This window comes from Pyrgilauda ruficollis, unplaced genomic scaffold, assembly GCF_017590135.1.
Source record: "Pyrgilauda ruficollis isolate IOZ18807 unplaced genomic scaffold, ASM1759013v1 scaffold551, whole genome shotgun sequence".
Taxonomy (NCBI): domain Eukaryota; kingdom Metazoa; phylum Chordata; class Aves; order Passeriformes; family Passeridae; genus Pyrgilauda; species Pyrgilauda ruficollis.
This window is the reverse complement of record NW_024527167.1, coordinates 1,257-24,500: the sequence shown is the minus strand read 5'-3', so window position 1 is coordinate 24,500 and position 23,244 is coordinate 1,257. Positions and strand designations below refer to the sequence as shown.

The following is a 23,244-nucleotide window of genomic DNA, read 5'->3' as shown; positions in this document are numbered from 1 at the left end:
GCTTTTTTCCCGCGCCTCCCCCTTTTTTCCTGTGAGGTGCTTGGTACGCTCCGGCCACGCCCCCTCCGGCGGCGCGCGGGGGCCGAGTCTATATAATGTGGCGCCGATGCCTCACAGCGCTCAGTCGCGCCTTGAGCGCGGAGCGGCCGGAGAGGAAAAGGGGAAGCTCCGCGCCTAGGGCTCCGTGAGGCGCCGGTTCCCCGGTGGGGTTAAAGCTCCCCGCTCTCTCAACCCTTCCGTGAAGGGGTCGGTTCCGAGCAGTCGGAGCGGCGCGAGGCCGCGGCCCCACCGGCGCCATGCACGGCGGGCCGCCCTCGGGCGACAGCGCCTGCCCGCTGCGCACCATCAAACGAGTCCAGTTCGGGATCCTCAGCCCCGATGAGATGGTACCGGGGCCGGGGCGGCGCGGACGGAACCGCGGGGCCCGCGGCGGGAGCGGGGCCGGCGGCTGAGGGCGAGCGGCGGCGGGAAATGGCGCCGGGGCAGCGAGAGCGGGGAGCGGAGAGGCCCCGTGAGGGGACAGCGCCCCCCACAGGCCCGGGGGGCTGAATGGGGGAGAGGGGAGAGCCCGGAGGGAAATTTGGGGGGTCCTCAGGGGGTTCGAGGACACAAACGAGGTTCTGGAAGGTGTTGGGATGCCCAGGGAGGCTCTGGAAGAGCTTTGGGGTGTCCGAGAGTGGCTCAGAATCCCCTGGCAGCGTTTTGGCGTCCCTAGGAGTGGCTCAGGGAGCCTCGGGATGAGTTTTGGGGTCCCTGGGGGTGCCCAGGAGGCCTCGGGAAAAGTATTGGGGTGCCTTGGAGGGGTTTTAGGGTGTCCTGGAGGCGCTTTGGGTCTCTGGAGGTGTTTGTGGGGGCCTTGGAAGAGCTTCAGGCTGCTGTGAAGGAGACTAGGGGTGCCTGGAGGTTTTTAGGGGAATTCTGGAGAGATTTTGGGGTCCCTGGAAGTTGTTCAGACAGCCCAGGAGGGATTTTGGGGTGATTGAAGTGTTCATTGTCACCCGAGGGGGATACTTGGGGTACCCCCACCCGTTTTGGGTTTTTGAGGGGAGCTTGTGGATGCGTTTGGGGGTCCCCATGTGCCTCAGTTTCCCTTTTCCCCCCCAGAAACGGATGTCGGTGACTGAGGGGGGCATCAAGTACCCCGAAACCACCGAGGGGGGACGCCCCAAACTGGGGGGGCTCATGGACCCCCGGCAGGGCGTCATCGAGAGGACGGGGCGCTGCCAGACCTGTGCTGGTGAGTTAGGGGGGTCCTGAACCCCCAAATCCTCCTGGGAGGGGACCCTGAACCCCAAAATCCTCCTGGGAAGGGCCCTCAACCCCAAAAAATCCACATGGAGGGACCCCAAAGCCCCAAATCTTCACAGGGACCCCGTGAGCCTCAAAAGTCCCTCACAAAGAGGGTCCTGAACCCCCAAATCTTCACAGGGAGAAGGCCCTGAACCCCCTAAAACTACCTTTTTTCTCAGGGGGATTTCTTGGTTTTGGGGTGTCCTCTTTTGTGGGGTTCCCCTTTTTGGGGAGCTCCCCTCATTCCCCCCTTTCCAAATTTCACTTTTGCTCCATCCATGGGGTTTCTTGAGGGACATCTCAGGATTTTTGGGGGTTGCCTTCTTTTTTTTTGGGTCCCTTCTTTGGGGATGGTGCCCCCTTTTTTGGAGTTTTCCTTTTTTTTGTGATTTCCCGTTTTTGCGGTGCTCCCCTTTTTTAGGTCTTTTTTAGGGTTGTTCCCCTCCCACCCCAAAACCCCATTCTGGGGGGGGGTTCCCCTCTATCCCAACCCCCCCAGTCCAATTTTGGGGTGTCCCCCCAGTCTGATTTTGGGGTGTCCCCAGGGAACATGACGGAGTGTCCGGGCCACTTTGGCCACATCGAGCTGGCCAAGCCCGTGTTCCACGTGGGATTTTTGGGCAAAACCATGAAAATCCTGCGCTGCGTCTGCTTCTTCTGCTCCAAGCTGCTCGTGGACTCGGTGAGACCCCAAAAAACCCTGAGGGACCCCAAAAGTTTGGGGGGGAGGGGTCGGTTTTGGGCTGGAAATGGCCCTGTGGTGGCACCTTGGGGACACTTCGGGGATGGGGGGTGGTGTTGGGTTTTGGGACCGTTTTGGGGGTGCTGAGGGTTATAGGGAGGTGATAAAGTGGGGGACATCAGGAGGGGGTGACAGAGTGAGGGGACACCAAGAAGAGGTGACAAAGTTGGGGGACATCAAGAAGAGGTGACAAAATTGGGGGGTCGCTAAGAAGAGGTGACAAATGGGGATACCAAGAAGTGACAAAATTGGGGAATACCAAGAAGAGGTGACAAAATTAGGGGACACCAAGAAGTGACAAAGTTAAGGGACACCAAGAAGAGGTGACAAATGTGGGGGACACCCACGAAGAGGTGACAAAATTTGGGGGACACTAAGAAGAGGTGACAGTGTTGAGGAACACCAGGAAGAAGTGACAAAATCGAGGGGACACCAGGAAGAGGTGACAATGTTGAGGGACACCAAGAAGAGGTGACAAAATTGGGGGGACACCAAGGGGAGATGACAAAGTTGAGGGACACGTCAAGAGGGGACAACTAGAGTCAGGGGACACAGAGTTGTCACCTGCTGGGTGGTCCTGGAAGCTCTGGAGATGCTGAGGGACCACAATGGGACAACACCAGACACCCAAAATCACCTTTTCTGACCCCAAAACCACAATGTGACCCCAAAATGGCATTTTGTGACCCCAAAGTGGCATTTTCTGACCCCAAACCTGCGGTTTTTTTGTGCAGAACAACCCCAAAATCAAGGACATCCTGGGCAAGTCCAAGGGGCAGCCCAAGAAGAGGCTGACCCACGTCTACGACCTGTGCAAGGGCAAGAACATCTGCGAGGGGGGCGAGGAGATGGACCACAAGTTTGGGGTGGAGCAGCCCGAAGGCGACGAGGACCTCACCAAGGAGAAGGTGGGCACCCCAAAATCCTCCTCAGTGGCCCCAAAATCCCCGTTTGTGGCCCCAAAACTTCTGTTTGTGGCACAAAATCCTCATTCGTATCCCCAGAATTCTCATTTGTGGCCCCAAATCTTCTGGTTTTGGCCCCAAAAGTTCTGTTTGTGGCCCATTCTTTCTCCTTTTCCCCGTTCCAAGGCCACGGTGGCTGCAGGCAGCACCAGCCCCTGTTGCTAACCCAAATAATTCTTATTTTTCTTCCCAATAATTCCCCTTTTTGACCCAAATAATCTCATTTTTCACCCTTTTTCCCCATTTTCAACCCCAATAACCCCATTTTTCCCCGCTTCAGGGCCACGGCAGCTGAGGGTGGTACCAGCCCCTCTTGTAACCTCAATAACCCCATTTTTCACCCTTAATAACCCCATTTTTAACCCAAGTAACCCCATTTTTGACCCCAATGACCCCGTTTTTCACCCCAATAACCCCATTTCCCCCCCTTTTTCCCCCATTTTAGGGCCACGGTGGCTGTGGGCGCTATCAGCCCGTTGCTAGTCCCAATAATTCCCATTTTTAACCCAAGTAACCCCATTTTTGACCCCAATAACCCCGTTTTTCACCCCAGTAGCCCCATTTTTCACCCCAATAACCCCGTTTTTCACCCTGGTAGCCCCATTTTTCACCCCAATAACCCCATTTTTGACCCCAATAACCCCATTTTGACCCCAGTAACCCCATTTTTCACCCCAGTAGCTCCATTTTTTCACCCCAATAACCCTATTTTTCACCCCAATAACCCCATTTTTCACCCCGGTAGCCCCATTTTTCACCCCAATAACCCCATTTCCCCCCCTTTTTCCCCCATTTTAGGGCCACGGCGGCTGCGGGCGCTACCAGCCGCGCATCCGCCGCTCGGGGCTGGAGCTGTACGCCGAGTGGAAGCACGTCAACGAGGACTCCCAGGAGAAGAAGATCCTGCTGAGCCCCGAGCGCGTGCACGAGATCTTCAAGCGCATCTCGGACGAGGAGTGCTTCGTGCTGGGCATGGACCCCAAATTCGCCCGGCCCGAGTGGATGGTGTGTCCCCAAGTCATCGCCGAGGACGTCAAGGTGCTGCAGTTTCACGTGGCCACCATGGTGGATAAGGAGCTGCCCAGGGTCCGGGACAGTCTAGGGGGGTCACAGAGAGGTTTTGGGGTGTCATGGAGGGGTTTTGAGGGGTCACAGGGGGATTTTGGGGTGTCCCAGATGGGACAGAGACGGGGGATAAACAGACATAGAGCCCAAAGTCCCAGCTGGAGCTGAGGACATTCCCGGGAGAGATCAACTTGTGTCTCCCGGTGGATTTTGGATTTTTAGGGTGATTTTGGGGTTCCAACCCCTCCTGACCCCCCAATTTCTCCTCCCCCAGGCCATGCAGAAGTCGGGGCGCCCCCTCAAGTCCCTGAAGCAGCGGCTGAAGGGGAAGGAGGGTCGGGTTCGGGGCAACCTGATGGGGAAACGCGTGGATTTCTCCGCCCGCACCGTCATCACCCCCGACCCCAACCTGGCCATCGACCAGGTGGGCGTGCCGCGCTCCATCGCCGCCAACATGACCTTCGCCGAGATCGTCACCCCCTTCAACATCGACAGGTGGGCTTTGGGGGGGTTTTGGGATGGATTTATGGGGTTTGTAGGGGGTTTGGGGTGGATTTATGGAGGTTTGGGGTGGATTTATGGAGGTTTGGGGTGGGTGTGCCGCGCTCCATCGCCGCCAACGTGACCTTCGCCGAGATCGTCACCCCCTTCAACATCAGCAGGTGGGCTTTGGGGAGGTTTGGGATGGATTTATGGGGTTTGTAGGGGGTTTGGGGTGGATTTATGGAGGTTTGGGGTGGATTTATGGAGGTTTGGGGTGGGTGTGGTGTACTCCCATCGCCGCCAACGTGACCTTTGGTGAGACCCGTCACCCCCTTCAACATCAGCAGGTGGGCTTTGGGGGGGTTTGGGATGGGTTTATGGGGTTTGTAGGGGATTTGGGATGGATTTATGGGGTTTGTAGGGGGTTTGGGATGGATTTATGGGGTTTGTAGGGGGTTTGGGATGGATTTATGGGGTTTGTAGGGGATTTGGGATGGATTTAGGGGGTTTGTAGGGGGTTTGGGATGGGTTTATGGGGTTTGTAGGGGGTTTGGGATGGATTTTTAGAGGTTTGGGGTGATTTAGGGGGAGTTTGGGGGGTTTAGTGCTGATGTCCCCTGCTCCATCGCCACCTACGTGACCTTTGGTAATTTTGAGCAAATCCCAATAACCCAAAACCACCCCAAACACCCTTTAAACCCCACTGATCCTCCTCGAGGTGACTCTGAGAGCTGTGAGGTGACTCCCAGAGCCCCAAAATCCCCAAAATTGACCCCAAAACCCCCTCAGGCTGCAGGAGCTGGTGCGCAGGGGGAACAGTCAGTACCCGGGGGCCAAGTACATCATCAGGGACAACGGGGACAGGATCGACCTCCGCTTCCACCCCAAACCCAGCGACCTCCACCTGCAGATCGGCTACAAGGTCAGCACCCCAAAACCCCCAGATCCGGGGAGGGACCCCAAAATCCACAGCGGGATCCCAAAAATCGGGGAGACGCCAAAAACTGGGTGTGGAGCCCACAGCTGCGGGGGGGTGATTGTTGGTTTTGGGGTTCAGAGCTCTGGGTTTGGGGTCAGTCCCTGATTTTGGGGTTCAGATCCCTGGGTTTGGGGTCAGTCCCTGATTTTGGGGTTCAGAGCTCTGGGTTTGGGGTCAGTCCCTGATTTTGGGGTTCAGAGCTCTGGAATTTTGGGATCAGTCCCTGATTTTGGGGTTCAGAGCTCTGGGGTTTGTAGGGGGTTTGGGATGGATTTTTAGGGGTTTGGGGTGATTTAGGGGGAGTTTGGGGGGTTTAGTGCTGATGTCCCCTGCTCCATCGCCACCTACGTGACCTTTGGTAATTTTGAGCAAATCCCAATAACCCAAAACCACCCCAAACACCCTTTAAACCCCACTGATCCTCCTCGAGGTGACTCTGAGAGCTGTGAGGTGACTCCCAGAGCCCCAAAATCCCCAAAATTGACCCCAAAACCCCCTCAGGCTGCAGGAGCTGGTGCGCAGGGGGAACAGTCAGTACCCGGGGGCCAAGTACATCATCAGGGACAACGGGGACAGGATCGACCTCCGCTTCCACCCCAAACCCAGCGACCTCCACCTGCAGATCGGCTACAAGGTCAGCACCCCAAAACCCCCAGATCCGGGGAGGGACCCCAAAATCCACAGCGGGATCCCAAAAATCGGGGAGACGCCAAAAACTGGGTGTGGAGCCCACAGCTGTTTGGGGTCAGTCCCTGATTTTGGGGTTCAGAGCTCTGGGTTTGGGGTCAGTCCCTGTTTTTGGGGTTCAGATCCCTGGGTTTGGGGTCAGTCCCTGATTTTGGGGTTCAGAGCTCTGGACTTTTGGGATCAGTCCCTGATTCTGGGGTTCAGAGCTCTGGAATTTTGGGATCAGTCCCTGATTTTGGGGTTCAGAGCTCTGGATTTGGGGTTCAAATCCTGATTTTGGGGTTCAGAGCTCAGGATTTGGGGCTCAATCCCTGATTTTGGGGTTCCCAATTCTAGATTTGGGGTTCAATCCATAATTTTGGGTTCAAATCTCTGAAATTTGGGGTTCAATCCTCAATTTTGGCCTTCAGCACCACCAGGAAGTGAATTTAACCCCAAACCCCTCATTCTCCTCACTCTGACCCCCCCATTTTTGGGGGAAAGATGCCGTTTTTGGGGTGTCCCCCATTTTTGGGGTATCCCCCTGACTTTTGGGGGGGTTTGGGGACAGGTGGAGCGTCACATGTGCGACGGGGACATCGTCATCTTCAACCGGCAGCCCACCCTGCACAAGATGTCCATGATGGGCCACAGGGTCAGGATCCTGCCCTGGTCCACCTTCCGTCTGAATCTCAGGTAAAACACCCCAAAAACCCCAAAATGAACCCCAAAATTAACCCCAAATCGTACCCCGGTCCACCTTCCGTCTGAATCTCAGGTAAAACACCCCAAAAACCCCAAAATTCACCCCAAAATCACCCCGAATCCTGCCCTGGTCGACCTTCTGTGATGAGATGAGCCCATCCCTGGTATGTCCCCAGTGTCCCCACAATGTCCCCAATGTCCCCACAGTGTCACCACGCCCTACAACGCCGACTTTGATGGTGACGAGATGAACCTGCCCCATGTCTGCGCAATGTCCCCAATGTCCCAGCATCCCCACAATGTCCCCAATGTCCCCACAATGTCCCCAATGTCCCCACAGTGTCACCAAACCCTACAACGCCGACTTTGATGGTGATGAGATGACCCTGCCCCATGTCTGCACAACGTCCCCAATGTCCCAGTGTCCCCACAATGTCCCCAATGTCCCCGATGTCCCCGCAGTGTCACCACGCCCTACAACGCCGACTTTGACGGCGACGAGATGAACCTGCACCTGCCTCAGTCGCTGGAGACGCGGGCGGAGATCCAGGAGCTGGCCATGGTGCCCCGGATGATCGTCACCCCCCAGAGCAACCGGCCCGTCATGGGCATCGTGCAGGACACGCTGACGGCCGTGCGCAAGTTCACCAAGAGGGACGTCTTCCTTGAGAGGGTCCGTTTTGGGGTCGTTTTGGGGTTAGTTTGAGGTGATTTAGGGTGGTTTTGGGGTGGTTTTGGGGTGATTTGAGGGGTTTTAGGGCAGGTGTTTGAGGTGGGACACGCTGACGGCCGTGCGCAAGTTCACCAAGAGGGACGTCTTCCTCGAGAGGGGCCGTTTTGGGGTCATTTTGGGGGTGTTTAGGTTGATTTGAAATTATTTGGTGTTAATTTGAGGTCATCTCTGGTGGTTTTGGTGTGATTTATCATGGTTTTGGGGTGGTTTCTGGTCAGTCCCTGATTTTGGGGTTCAGAGCTCTGGGTTTGGGGTCAGTCCCTGTTTTTGGGGTTCAGATCCCTGGGTTTGGGGTCAGTCCCTGATTTTGGGGTTCAGAGCTCTGGAATTTTGGGATCAGTCCCTGATTTTGGGGTTCAGAGCTCTGGATTTGGGGTTCAAATCCTGATTTTGGGGTTCAGAGCTCAGGATTTGGGGCTCAATCCCTGATCTTGGGGTTCCCAATTCTAGATTTGGGGTTCAATCCATAATTTTGGGTTCAAATCTCTGAAATTTGAGGTTCAATCCTCAATTTTGGCCTTCAGCACCACCAGGAAGTGAATTTAACCCCAAACCCCTCATTCTCCTCACTCTGACCCCCCCATTTTTGGGGGAAAGATGCCGTTTTTGGGGTGTCCCCCATTTTTGGGGTATCCCCCTGACTTTTGGGGGGGTTTGGGGACAGGTGGAGCGTCACATGTGCGACGGGGACATCGTCATCTTCAACCGGCAGCCCACCCTGCACAAGATGTCCATGATGGGCCACAGGGTCAGGATCCTGCCCTGGTCCACCTTCCGTCTGAATCTCAGGTAAAACACCCCAAAAACCCCAAAATTCACCCCAAAATCACCCCAAATCCTGCCCGGGTCCACCTTCCGTCTGAATCTCAGGTAAAACACCCCAAAAACCCCAAAATTCACCCCAAAATCACCCCAAATCCTACCCTGATCCACCTTCCGTCTGAATCTCAGGTAAAACACCCCAAAAACCCCAAAATTCACCCCAAAATCACCCCAAATCCTACCCTGATCCACCTTCCGTCTGAATCTCAGGTAAAACACCCCAAAAACCCCAAAATTAACCCCAAAATCACCCCAAATCCTGCCCAGGTCCACCTTCCGTCTGAATCTCAGGTAAAACACCCCAAAATTAACCCCAAAATGAACCCCAAAATCACCCCAAATCCTACCCTGGTCCACCTTCCGTCTGAATCTCAGGTAAAACACCCCAAAAACCCCAAAATTAACCCCAAAATTAACCCCAAATCGTACCCCGGTCCACCTTCTGTGATAAGATGAGCCCATCCCTGGTGTGTCACCACAATGTCCCTGATGTCCCCTCAATGTCCCCACAATGTCACCACGCCCTACAACGCCGACTTTGATGGTGACGAGATGAACCTGCCCCATGTCTGCACAATGTCCCCAATGTCCCCAATGTCCCAGTGTCCCCACAATGTCCCCAATGTCCCTGATGTCCCCTCAATGTCCCCACAATGTCACCACGCCCTACAACGCCGACTTTGATGGTGACGAGATGAACCTGCCCCATGTCTGCGCAATGTCCCCAATGTCCCAGCGTCCCCACAATGTCCCCAATGTCCCAGATGTCTCAGTGTCCCCAATGTCCCCGCAGTGTCCCCACAATGTCCCAAATGTCCCCGCAGCGTTACCACACCCTACGATGCCGACTTTGACGGCGATGAAATGAACCTGCCCCATGTCTGCACAATGTCCCCAATGTCCCAACAATGTCCCCAATGTCCCCACAGTGTCACCAAACCCTACAACGCCAACTTTGATGGTGACGAGATGAACCTGTCCCATGTCCCCACAATGTCCCCAACCTCCCTGTTCCCCCAATGTCTCCCCAGTGTCCCCAATGTCCCCCTTCCTCCCCACAATGTCCCCAATGTCCCCACAGTGTCACCAAACCCTACAACGCCGACTTTGATGGTGATGAGATGACCCTGCCCCATGTCTGCACAACGTCCCCAATGTCCCAGTGTCCCCACAATGTCCCCAATGTCCCCGATGTCCCCGCAGTGTCACCACGCCCTACAACGCCGACTTTGACGGCGACGAGATGAACCTGCACCTGCCTCAGTCGCTGGAGACGCGGGCGGAGATCCAGGAGCTGGCCATGGTGCCCCGGATGATCGTCACCCCCCAGAGCAACCGGCCCGTCATGGGCATCGTGCAGGACACGCTGACGGCCGTGCGCAAGTTCACCAAGAGGGACGTCTTCCTTGAGAGGGTCCGTTTTGGGGTCGTTTTGGGGTTAGTTTGAGGTGATTTAGGGTTGGTTTAGGGTGGTTTTGGGGTGATTTGAGGGGTTTTAGGGCAGGTGTTTGAGGTGGGACACGCTGACGGCCGTGCGCAAGTTCACCAAGAGGGACGTCTTCCTCGAGAGGGTCCGTTTTGGGGTCGTTTTGGGGTTAGTTTGAGGTGATGTAGGGTGGTTTTGGGGTGGTTTCTGGTGGTGTTGTGTTGGACACGCTGATGACCGTGTGCGAGTTGACCAAGAGGAACATCGTCCTGGAGAGGGGCCGTTTTGGGGTCATTTTGGGGGTTTTGGGGTTGGTTTGAGGTGGTTTAGGGTTGGTTCAAGGTAGTTTGGGGTGATTTGAGGGGTTTTAGGGCAGGTGTTTGAGGTGGGACACACTGATGGCCATGCATGAGGTCATCTCTGGTGGTTTTGGTGTGATTTATCATGGTTTTGGGGTGGTTTCTGGTGGTGTTGTGTTGGACACGCTGATGACCATGTGCAAGTTGACCAAGAGGAACATCTTCCTGGAGAGGGGCCGTTTTGGGGGTTTTGGGGTTGGTTTGAGGTGGTTTAGGGTTGGTTCAAGGTAGTTTGGGGTGATTTGAGGGGTTTTAGGGCAGGTGTTTGAGGTGGGACACACTGATGGCCATGCACAAGTTCACCAAGAGGGACGTCTTCCTCGAAAGGGTCTGGTTTGGGGGGATTTTGGGGACTTTTAGGACATTTTCAGGAAGTTTTGGGATCTCTGTGGGGTTTTCGTGATTGATGACATCTTTGGGGTGTTTTTGGGGTGTCCCTCAGGGGTGTGGTGATGAACCTGCTGATGTTCCTGTCTACGTGGGACAGGGATTTTGGGGGCGGTTGGGACATCTTTGAGGTATTTTGGGTTCTCTGTGGGTATTTCTTTGATTAGTGACAGTTTTGGGGTGTCCCTCAGGGTGAGGTGATGAACCTGCTGATGTTCCTGTCCACGTGGGATGGCAAGGTGCCCCAGCCAGCCATCCTGAAGCCGCGGCCGCTCTGGACAGGGAAGCAAATCTTCTCCCTGATCATCCCTGGCCACATCAACTGCATCCGCACCCACAGCACCCACCCCGACGACGAGGACAGCGGCCCCTACAAGCACATCTCCCCTGGGGACACCAAGGTGGGACATCTGAGGAGGTCTAGGGGGGCTTGGTGGGGTGGAAAGGTGATCTGAGGGGGCTTTGGTGGGATCTGAGAGGGCTTTGGGGTGGTTTCATAGTGTTTTGGTGGGATCTGAGGGAGTTTGGTGTGGTCTGAGGGGGTTTTGGTGGGATCTGAGAGGGCTTTGTGGTGGTTTGAGGGGTTTTGGTGGGATCTCAGGGGGCTTTGGTGGGACTTGCTTTGATCTGGGAGAGCTTTGTAGACTCGAGGTGATCTGGGGGTGTTTTTGGGGTGCTCCAGGTGGGTTTTGGGGTTTTTTTGGATCTTTGATGTCCTCACCACGTTCTTTGGGTGTCCCCAGGTGATCGTGGAGAACGGAGAACTCATCATGGGCATCCTGTGCAAGAAGTCCCTGGGGACGTCGGCCGGGTCCCTGGTGCACATCTCCTACCTGGAGATGGGCCACGACACCACGCGGCTCTTCTACAGCAACATCCAGACTGTCATCAACAACTGGCTGCTCATCGAGGGTCAGCGTGGTCCTGGGGGCTCCTGGGGGGCTGGGAACCTTCTTGGTGGCATCTAATGGGGGTTTGGTCACCCAAGGACCTTCTCAGATCCCATCTTGGTGGAGCCCTGGGGCTCTTGGACCCCATTTTTGAGGTTCTGGTGGTTCTTGGACCCCTATTTTGGGTACTGGGGGGACTGGGAACCTTCTTGGTGGCATCTAATGGGGGTTTGGTCCCCCAGGGATCTTCTCAAATCCCACTTGGTGGAGCCCTGGGGCCCTTGGACCCCTTTCTTGAGGTCCTGGTGGTTCTTGGACCCCTTTTTTGGGGACAAGGAGGACTCAGGAATTTTGGGGGATGGTCCCAGCTGGGAACATTTTGGGGTCTTCAAAGGAGTTGGGAACATTTTGGGGTCTTCAAGTAACTCCTTCCAAGGTTTCAGGCCCATCTTGATGTCCCCAAGTGGCTCCTTCCAGAAGTTTGGGACATTTTGGGGTCTTCAAGTGGCTCCTCCCAAATCTGGGTGATACTTGGGTGTCCCCAGGCTGCTCCAGCCCAACCTGGGTGACACTTTGATGTCCCCAACCTCTTCCACCCCAAATTGGGACCCACATTGGTGTCCCCAACTTTCTCCTCCCAAACTTTGGTCACGTTTTGGTGTCCCCAACCTTCTCCTACCCAACATGGACCAGCTTTTTTGGTGTCCCCAAGCTTCTCCAGCCTGACGTGGGTGACACTTCGGTGTCCTCTGGCTGTCCCTGAGGTGTCCCCGTGTCCCCACAGGTTCAAGTTTGACTACTCCAGAACCTGCCCCAGGGTTGGTTTTTTGGGGTGAGGGGTTGGAGATGACCCCAGATTTGGGGGGATCCCCCTGAACCCCGAGTGTCCCCCCAGGTCACACCATCGGCATCGGGGACTCCATCGCTGACGCCAAGACCTACCAGGACATCCAGAACACCATCAAGAAGGCCAAGCAGGATGTCATCGAGGTGGGATTTTGGGGGGTTTCTGGGAATTTGGGGAATTCCACAGGAGGTTTGGGGTGGTTCCTGGGGGATCTCAGGAGGTTTGAGGCAGTTCCTGGAGGATCTCAGGGCGTTTGGGGCAGTTCCTGGAGGATCTCAGGGGGTTCCTGGAGATTCCTGTGGAGTTTTTGGGATTTTTTTGAGGTTCTTGAGATGATTTTGGGCACCAGGAGGTCCAAGACCAACATCTGCCAGGTTTGGGAGGTTCCAGAAAGTCTTGGGGTGCTCCATACAGGGTTTGGGGTGGTTTCTGGAGGATCTTGGGTGTTCTGGTTGGTTCCTGTGGAGTTTTTTGGGTTTTTTTGAGGTTCTCTGGTGGTTTTGGCCATCAGGGAGTTTCGGGACTCCCCACTGACCCTTTTGGGGTGGTTTTTGGGGTCTCCAGGTGATCGAGAAGGCCCACAACAACGAGCTGGAGCCCACCCCAGGCAACACCTTGCGCCAGACCTTTGAGAACCAGGTGAACAGGATCCTCAACGACGCCCGTGACAAGACCGGCTCCTCTGCCCAGAAATCCCTGTCCGAGTACAACAACTTCAAATCCATGGTGGTCTCGGGGGCCAAGGGCTCCAAGATCAACATCTCCCAGGTTTGGGGCGTTCCAGAAGGTCTTGGGGGGCCTCTGTGTGGGGTTTGGGGTGGTTCTTGGAGGATCTCAGGGGGTTTGGGGTGGTTCCTGAAGGATCTCAGGAGGTTTAGGTGGTTCCTGGATGATCTCAGAGGGTTTGGGGCAGTTCCTGGAGATTCTACAGGAGATTTGGGGTGGTTCCTGGAGGATCTCAGGAGCTTTTGAGTGGTTCCTGTGGAGTTCCATGGAGCGTTTTTGATTTTCTTGAGCTTCTGAGCTGATTTCGGGAGATGTCCCCAACGTCCCCGCCCGGTGTCCCCTCAGGTGATCGCGGTGGTGGGGCAGCAGAACGTGGAGGGCAAGCGGATCCCGTTCGGCTTCAAGCACCGGACGCTGCCGCACTTCATCAAGGACGACTACGGCCCCGAGAGCCGCGGCTTTGTGGAGAACTCCTACCTGGCCGGCCTCACCCCCACCGAGTTCTTCTTCCACGCCATGGGTGGCCGCGAGGGCCTCATCGACACGGCCGTGAAGACGGCCGAGACCGGTCAGTGTCCCCGGAACGTCACCGTGGGGCTTTCAGGAGTCCAAAATTCCACCCAAGGGACCTCCAGCACCCCAAAATTCCAGTGTGGAAACCTTGAGGGCCCCAAATCCTCCCCAGATGCCCTCTGGAGACCTCAAACCCATCACCGCTGCTCCCTGGAGGTCCCCAAACCCTCCCCAGATGCCTTCTGGAGACCCCCAAACCCTCCCCAGATGCCAAACCCTCCCTAGATGCCTCCTGGAGACCCCAAATCTTCCCTAGTTGCCCTCTGGAGACCCCAAACCCATGACCGATACTCCCTGGAGGTCCCCAAACCCTCCCCACATGCCTCCTGGGGATCTCCAGGATCCTCAAACCTTCCCCAGATGCCTCCAGGATTCCCAAACTCATCCCAGATGCCTCCAGGATCCCCAAACCCTCTCCAGATGCCTCCTGGAGACCCCAAACCCTCCCCAGATGCCTCTTGGAGACCTCAAATCCATCCCAGATGCCTCCTGGGGACCTCCAGGATCCCCAAACCCTCAAAACACCTGGGGCACCCCAAAACCCATCTGAGATACCCCAAAACCCAACTAAGATACCCCAAAACCCAACCGAGATACCCCAAAACTCATCCGAGATACCCCAAAACCCTACTGAGATACCCCAAAACCCATCTGAGATACCTCAAAAACCCACCAAGATACCCCAAAACCCAACCGAGATACCCAAAATCCACCCAGAGCATCCCAGATTCCCCTTTTGGGGATGCATGGAGGTCCTCAGGGTCATCTTCCCCACCAGGGACAGCAAGGTGATGCCAAAATCCACCCCAAAAACACCTGAGACATCCCAAAACCCTACGGAGATACCTCAAAACCCCACTGAGATATCCGAAAATGCCACTGAGATACCCCAAAATCCAACTGGAATGACCCAAAATCCAACTGGAATGACCCAAAACCCCAAATTCCAACCAGGACATCCCAAAACGTCCTTGAAATCCAACCAGGACACCCCAAAATCCAACTGAGATGCCCCATTTTTGGGCTCTGACTCCCTATTTTTGGGGTTCTTCTCCCCCGTTTTTGGGGTTCTTCTCCCCCGTTTTTGGGGTTCTAACCCTCGTTTTTTGGGTTCTTCTCCCCCATTTTTGGGGTTCTGACCCCCTTTTTTGGGGTTCCTCTCCCCCCAGGTGGTGCTCCCCTGTAACCTGCTCCGCATGATCTGGAACGCGCAGAAGATCTTCCACATCAACTCCCGGCTGCCCTCGGACCTGCACCCGGTCAAGGTGGTGGAGGGTGAGTGGAGCACGCTCTGGGGTCCCTCAGGAAGGTTCTGGAGGTTCTTGAGTCCCTCAGGAAGGTTCTGGAGATCCTTGAGTTCTTCAGGAAGCTGTGATGGGTTTGGGGTCCCTCAGGAAGGTTCTGGAGGTTCTTGAGTCCCTCAGGAAGGTTCTGGAGATCCTTGAGTCCCTCAAGAATGTTCTGGAGGTCCTTGAGTCCCTCAGGAAGCTGTGATGAGTTTGGGGATGCTCTGGAAGGTTCTGGAAGTTCTTGAGTCCCTCGGGAAGCTGTGATGGGTTTGGGGATGCTCTGGAAGGTTCATGCAGGTCCTTGAGTCCCTCAGGAAGGTTCTGGAGGTTCTTGAGTCCCTCAGGAAGGTTCTGGAGTTCCCTCAAGAAGCTGTGATGGGTTTGGAGATGCTCTGGAAGGTTCTGGCCATCCTTGGGACCCCCCTGTGACCATGCTGTCCCCTCAGGGGTGAAGGAGCTGAGCCGCAAGCTGGTGATCGTCAACGGGGAGGACCCGCTGAGCCGGCAGGCGCAGGAGAACGCGACGCTGCTCTTCAACATCCACCTGCGCTCCACGCTCTGCAGCCGCCGCATGGTGGAGGAGTTCCGGCTCAGCGGGGAGGCCTTCGACTGGCTGCTGGGCGAGATCGAGTCCAAGTTCAACCAGGCCATCGTGAGAACGGGCTTTGGGGTCATTCTTGGGGTTTTGGGTGGGTTTGGGGTCAGTGTTTGGGGTTTGGGGTCACCTTCGACTGGCTGCTGGGCGAGATCGAGTCCAAGTTCAACCAGGCCATCGTGAGAACGGGCTTTGGGGTGTTTGGGGTCATCCTTGGGGGCCTTGAGGTCATCCTTGGGGGTTTGGGGTCACTTCTGGAGGTGCCTTCGACTGGCTGCTGGGCGAGATCGAGTCCAAGTTCAACCAGGCCATGATGAGAATGGGCTTTGGGGTCATCCTTGGGGGTTTGGGGTCAGTATTTGGGGTTTGGGGTCACCTTCGACTGGCTGCTGGGCGAGATCGAGTCCAAGTTCAACCAGGCCATCGTGAGAATGGGCTTTGGGGTCATTCTTGGGGTTTGGGGTCACTCTGGGGTTTGGTGACCCTGCTGTGACACTGTGCTGTCCCCGTGTCCCCTCAGGCCCACCCTGTTGAGATGATTTAGGGTCACTCTGGGGTTGTGACAGTGCTGTCCCCGTGTCCCCTCAGGCCCACCCCGGTGAGATGGTTTGGGGTCACTCTGGGGTTGTGACAGTGCTGTCCCCGTGTCCCCTCAGGCCCACCCTGTTGAGATGATTTAGGGTCACTCTGGGGTTGTGACAGTGCTGTCCCCGTGTCCCCTCAGGCCCACCCCGGTGAGATGGTGGGCGCGCTGGCCGCGCAGTCCCTGGGCGAGCCGGCCACGCAGATGACCCTCAACACCTTCCACTACGCGGGGGTGTCGGCCAAGAACGTCACCCTGGGCGTCCCCCGCCTCAAGGAGCTCATCAACATCTCCAAGAAGCCCAAGACGCCGTCACTCACCGTGTTCCTGCTGGGCCAGAGCGCCCGCGACGCCGAGCGTGCCAAGGTGGCACCTGGGGACACGCTGGGGACAGCAGCGGGGGGGCTGGGGTGGTCTGCTGGTGGCCCCGTGGGTTTGTGTCCTCACAGCCCTGTGGTGGCCCTGTGGGTTTGTGTCACCTCCTTGTCCCCATGGCCCTGTGGTGGCTCCATAGCTTCGTGTCCCTGTGGTGGCCCTGTGGCTTTGTCACTTCTGTGTCCCCTCACCCTCAGCCCCGTGGTGGCTCCATGGCTTTGTATCCCCATGGTGGCCCTGTGGCTTTTTGTCCCCTCTGTGCCCCCATGTCTTTGTCCCCTCAGGACATGCTGTGCCACCTGGAGCATACCACACCCAATGTCCCTCTGTCCCCTGACTGTCCCCAATGTCCCCAGGACATCCTGTGCCGCCTGGAGCACACCACGCTGCGCAAGGTGACGGCCAACACCGCCATCTACTACGACCCCAACCCTCAGAGCACGGTGGTGGCCGAGGACCAGGAGTGGGTCAACGTCTACTACGAGATGCCCGACTTCGACGTCAGCCGCATCTCGCCGTGGCTGCTGCGCGTCGAGCTGGACCGCAAGCACATGACCGACCGCAAGCTGACCATGGAGCAGATCGCCGAGAAGATCAACGCCGGTGGGTGGGCCGGGTGCGGGCCCCGGGGGGGATTGGGGGGGTTTGGGAGGACCTGGAGGGGGTTTGGGGTGACCTGGATGAGTTTTGAAGGCATCTGAGGAACTTTTGAGGGGCCTGAAGGGGGTTTGAGGTGACCTGGATGAGTTTCGAAGGCATCTGAGGAACTTTTGGGGTCTTGTGGGTGAGTCTGGAAGGGCTTTTGAGGGATCTGGAGGAGGTTTGAGGGCATCTGAGCAGCTTCTGAAGGACCTGAAGGGGGTTTGAGGTGACCTGGATTAGTTTTGAGGGCATCTGAGCAGCTTTCAGGGGTCTTGGAGGGGGTTTGGGAATCCTGGAAGAGGTTTGAGGTGACTTGTGTGAGTTTTGAGGGCATCTGAGCAGCTTTTGAGATACCTGAAGGGGGTTTGAAGGGGCATGGATGAGTTTTGAGGACATCTGAGGAGCTTTTTGAGGGTCTTGGGTGACCCTTGAAGGCATCTGAGGGCTCTTTAAGGAGTTCTGGATGAGCCTGGAGGAGCTTTGAGGGTTCCTGGCAGATCTTTGAGGACACCCTGGAAGTCCCTTGGGTGCCGTGACCTTGGAGGTGACCCTGTCCCCACCCCGTGTCCCCTCCCAGGCTTTGGTGACGACCTCAACTGCATCTTCAACGACGACAACGCCGAGAAGCTGGTGCTGCGCATCCGCATCATGAACAGCGACGAGAACAAGATGCAGGAGGTGGGCAGGGACCTGGGGACACCTCAGGGGACACCTCAGGGGACACCTGGGATGGCCTGGGCGTCACCTGTCCCCCGCCGTGTCCCCAGGAGGAGGAGGTGGTGGACAAGATGGACGACGACGTCTTCCTGCGCTGCATCGAGTCCAACATGCTGACGGACATGACCCTGCAGGGCATCGAGCAGATCAGCAAGGTGGGGACACCTGGGGGGGCTTGGGGACACCTGGGCTGGCTTGGGGACACCTGGAGGGGTCCATGAAGGGATAGAAGGTCTCCAGAGATACCTGGAGAGCTCCATGGTGACCTTTAGAAGGTTCCAGGAGACCTTTAGAAGATCCAGGATGGTCCCTGGTGACACCTGTGGGCACCTGAGAAGGTCTTTGGGTACTACCAGGTGCTCTGGGGGTTCAAGATCTCCAGGTAGATCTTGAGGAGCATCAGGAGTTCTCCATGGAGACTTTTAGGAGGTTCCAAGAGACCTTTAGACACCCGTGGTGACACCATGGTGACACCTGTCCCCGCCTGCCCAGGTGTACATGCACCTGCCGCAGACGGACAACAAGAAGAAGATCATCATCACCGAGGACGGGGAGTTCAAGGCTCTCCAGGAGTGGATCCTGGAGACCGACGGCGTCAGCCTCATGCGGGTGCTGAGCGAGAAGGACGTGGACCCCGTGCGCACCACCTCCAACGACATCGTGGAGATCTTCACCGTGAGTCACCTGGGGACCCCTGGGGGTCAGGGACAACCCTGGGCTGGGGTTTGAGGGACATCATGGTCCTCATGGTGGAGATCTTCACCGTGAGTCATCTGGGGACACCTGGGGGGTGAGGGACACACCTGGGGGGTGAAGGACGGATTTCCCGCCCCTGGATTTGGGATTTCCCACCCCCTGGATTTGGGGAACTCCCACCCCCTGGTTTTGGGATTTCCCACCCCTGGATTTGGGGAACTCCCACCCCCTGGATTTGGGGTCCCCCCTGACAGCCCCCTCACCCCGCAGGTTCTGGGGATCGAGGCGGTGCGGAAGGCGCTGGAGCGGGAGCTCTACCACGTCATCTCCTTCGACGGCTCCTACGTCAACTACCGGCACCTGGCGCTGCTGTGCGACACCATGACGTCCCGGGGACACCTGATGGCCATCACCCGGCACGGCGTCAACCGCCAGGACACCGGGCCCCTCATGAAGTGCTCCTTCGAGGAGACGGTGCGGGAACAACGGGGTTTGGGAATGGGAACGGGGTTTGGGAACCGCCAGGACACCGGGCCCCTCGTGAAGTGCTCCTTCGAGGAGATGGTGCGGGGACAATGGGGACAATGGGGTTTGGGAATGGGAATTGGAGTGCGGACAGGGTTTGGGAACGGGGAATTGGGTGGGAATGGGGTTTGGGAACTGCCAGGACACCGGGCCCCTTGTGAAGTGCTCCTTCGAGGAGACGGTGCGGGAACGGGATCAGGAATGGGGTTTGGGAATGGGGTTTGGGAAGGGAATGGGGTTTGAGAATGGAGGATTGGGGTGGGAATGGGGTTTGGGAACTGCCAGGACACCGGGCCCCTCGTGAAGTGCTCCTTCGAGGAGATGGTGCGGGGACAATGGGGACAATGGGATTTGGGAATGGGGTGGGAACAGGAATTGGGGTAGGAGTGGTGTAGGGATTGGGGTGGGAATAGGAATGGGGGTGGGAGTGGAGTGGGAATGGGGGAGTGGGGTGGGAATGGGGATTGGGGTGAGAGTGGGAATTGGGGTGAGGATTGGGATGGGAATGGGGTTTGGGAATTGGGGTGGGAATTGAGGTTTGAGGTGGGAATGGGGTATTGGGGGCTGGGAATGGGGTAGGAATGGGATGGGAGAGGGGTTTGTGGGTGGGAATGGGGCATTCTATGGACATTTTACAGGATTTGGGATTCAAAAAAGACATTTAAAAGCTGAAGCTGATTTTGGGGTGTCCCCCCACTCAGGTCGATGTCCTGATGGAAGCAGCTGCCCACGGGGAGAGTGACCCCATGAAGGGCGTGTCCGAGAACATCATGCTGGGCCAGCTGGCCCCGGCCGGCACCGGCTGCTTCGATCTCCTGCTGGACGCCGAGAAGTGCAAGCACGGCATGGAGATCCCCAGCGCCCTGCCCGGCCTCGGCGTCGGCGGCTGTGAGTCCCCAAAACCCTGGGGACACCCCCTGGCAAAATGGGGACACCCCCTGGCAAAATGGGGACACCCCCTGGGAAAACTGGGGACACCCCTTGGAATGGTGGCCAGGTTCCTCCAGGAGCAGCTGGGGACACCCCAAGGGTGGTGGCACAAAGACCTTCAAGGTCATGGTGCTCATTGGCCGGTTCTGGGTGTCCCATGGCAAGAGGGGACAGCCTCAGATTTTGGGGTCCGTGCAGATTTTGGGGTACACCAGGACTTGATCCTACAAGGGAGGAGTTAGGGTTGTGATGATGGTGACATGAAGACCCCCAGTGTCACCATGGCCACCACCGTGTTCCAGCTCTGGTCACCTGGTGTCCCCCAGATGTTGATGTCCTCCAAATGTTGGGGTCACCCCCAGATTTTGGGTCCATGGGGGAACAGTTGGGGACACCCCGAGGGTGATGGTGACACAAAGACCCCGGATGTCACCATGGCCACCACCACCATGTCCCAGCTCTGGTCACCTGGTGTCCCCCAGATGTTAATGTCCCCCATATTTTAGTGTCCCCCACATGTTGATGTCCCCCAGATTTTGGGGTCCCCCACATGTTGGTGCCCCCCAGATGCTGATATTCTCATATTTTGGGGTCCCCCCATTTTTTTGGGGTGCCCCTGACCCCGCTCTCTCCGCAGCCACCGGGATGTTCTTCGGCTCGGCCCCCAGCCCCATGGGGGGGATGTCCCCAGCCATGACCCCCTGGAACCAGGGGGCCACCCCGGCCTACGGCGCCTGGTCCCCCAGCGTGGGTGCGTGCGGCGCTGGGAGGGACTGGGAGGGACTGGGAGGGGTGTTTGAAGGGGTCTGGGGTAAAGTGTGGGTCACTGCGATGGCTGTGGGGGGAATTTGGGGTGTCCTGGGGTGCATTGGGGATGATGAGGGGTCCCCCTGACCCCGTTTTCCCCCACAGGCAGCAGGATGGGCCCGGGTTGTGTTTGGAGGTGGTTTTGGGGTCCTGGGGTGTATTTGGGGGTGGTTTTGGGGTCCCAGGTTGTGTTTGGGGGTGGTTTTGGGGTCCTGGGGTGTATTTGGGGGTGGTTTGGGGGTCCCAGGTTGTGTTTGGGGGTGGTTTTGTGGTCCTAGGCTGGTTTTGGGGTGCCCCTGACCCCCTTTTCCCCCACAGGCAGCGGCATGACCCCGGGCGGGGCCGGGTTCTCCCCCAGCGCCGCCTCCGACGCCTCCGGGTTCAGCCCCGGCTACTCCCCGGCCTGGTCACCCACGCCCGGCTCGCCGGGGTCACCCGGCCCCTCCAGCCCCTACATCCCCTCCCCCGGTGAGTACAGCCCCAAAAACACCCCAAAATACCCTGAAATAACCTAAAATACCCATAAAATACCCTGTAACACCTAACAACACCCTGAAACACCCTGTAACACCCTAAAATATCCCAAAAATACCTGTAAGACACCATGCAACCTCCAGCAATACCCAGAACACACTGAAACACCCCCAAACACCCTAAAATACCCTGAAATACCCTTAAAATTGCCCAAAATACCCTGTAAGACCTAACAACACACTGAAACACCCTGTAACACCCTAAAACACCCCTAAAATAATAGAAAATAACCCAAAACGCCCAGAGAGCACCCTGTAACCTGTAACAACACCCTAAACATCCTCTAACACTGTAAAACACCCTGAAATAGCCCTAAAATAACCTCAAATAATGCAAAACACCCTGTAACCCCTAACACCATCCCATAACACCCCAAAACAGTCCCATAACACCCCCTCACTGAGCCCCACAACACCCAAACAACACCCCAAAGGGACCCCCAAAACCTCCAACAGCCCCACAACACCCGAACAACATCTCAAAGGGCCTCACAACACTCTACAACACCCCAACACCACCTCAAAGGGACCCCCAACACCTCCAACACCTGATTAACACCTCAAAGGGACCCCCAACACCCCAACACTCCAACAGCCCCACAACACCTGAACAACATTTCAAAGGGCCTCACAACCCTCTACAACACCTCAACCACCCCCCCATCACCCTCCTGACCTCCTGTCCCCTCTCCGCAGGTGGGGCCATGTCCCCCAGCTACAGCCCGACGTCCCCCGCCTACGAGCCGCGGTCGCCGGGGGGCTACACCCCACAGAGCCCCAGCTACAGCCCCACTTCTCCCAGTTACAGCCCCACCTCCCCCAGTTACAGCCCCACCTCACCCAACTACAGCCCAACCTCTCCCAGTTACAGCCCCACCTCTCCCAGTTACAGCCCCACCTCGCCAAGTTACAGCCCCACTTCACCCAGTTACAGCCCCACGTCCCCAAGCTACAGCCCGACCTCCCCCAGTTACAGCCCCACCTCGCCCAGCTACAGCCCGACATCGCCGAGTTACAGCCCGACGCCCAGCTCCCCCGAGTACACCCCGACCTCGCCCAAGTACAGCCCCACGTCCCCCAAGTACAGCCCCACGTCACCCAAGTACAGCCCCACCTCGCCCACCTACAGCCCCACCTCGCCCGTCTACACCCCGACGTCGCCCAAGTACAGCCCCACCTCGCCCACCTACAGCCCCACGTCGCCCAAGTACAGCCCCACGTCCCCCACCTACAGCCCCACGTCGCCCAAGGGCTCCACGTACAGCCCCACGTCCCCTGGCTACAGCCCCACGTCGCCCACCTACAGCCTCACCAGCCCGGCCATCAGCCCCGACGACAGCGACGACGACAACTGAGGGTCAGCCTGTGGGGACGGGGGTGGCACCCCCCAAAAAAACCCCTCAGGCCATGGGGGTGACCCCCAGATCCATGTGGGGATGGGGTTGTTGTTGCACCCCAAAAACCTCATGTGGATACGGGGACGGGGTTGTAGTCACCCCCAAACCCTACAGGCCGTGGGGCTGACCCCAAAATTGATTTGGGGATGTGGTGGTTGTCACCCCCCAAACCCTCACATGGATACGGGGTTGGGGGTGTCACCCCCTGAACCCCCAAATTCTGATGGGGTCGGGGTTGTTGTCATCCCAAAACCCCCAAATTCTGATGGGGTCGGGGTTGTTGTCACCCCAAAATCCCCACCTCGATATGGGGACAGGGTTGTTGTGTCACCCCCAAACCCCACAGGCTGTGGGGGTGACCCCAAAATTTACACAGGAACGTTGTCACCCCCACATTGAAACGGGGTCGGGGTTGTCACCCCAACAAAACCCAAAACAGTTGTGGGGGTGACACCCGAATTTCCTTGGGAATGGGGTTGTCACCCCCCAAACACCAC

The 23,244-nt window shown here is 57.2% G+C and overlaps 1 protein-coding gene across 1 annotated transcript; it reads left to right on the top strand.

Moving 5' to 3' along the window:
- The first annotated feature begins 117 nt into the window (after positions 1–117).
- POLR2A (RNA polymerase II subunit A) lies at positions 118–22,854 on the top strand. Its single transcript, XM_041481340.1, is given in 27 exon segments — positions 118–386; positions 1,105–1,237; positions 1,836–1,972; positions 2,767–2,940; positions 3,796–4,082; positions 4,327–4,557; positions 5,335–5,467; positions 6,762–6,886; positions 7,358–7,568; positions 10,814–11,023; positions 11,366–11,534; positions 12,408–12,502; positions 12,924–13,127; positions 13,431–13,735; positions 14,386–14,446; positions 14,828–14,933; positions 15,394–15,599; positions 16,267–16,491; positions 16,857–17,103; positions 17,720–17,820; positions 17,910–18,014; positions 18,352–18,534; positions 18,826–19,029; positions 19,782–19,968; positions 20,648–20,761; positions 21,136–21,323; positions 21,674–22,854. Coding segments are annotated over 27 exon segments (5,463 nt in total). The 5' UTR covers positions 118–296; the 3' UTR covers positions 22,706–22,854.
- Positions 22,855–23,244: the final 390 nt, after the last annotated feature.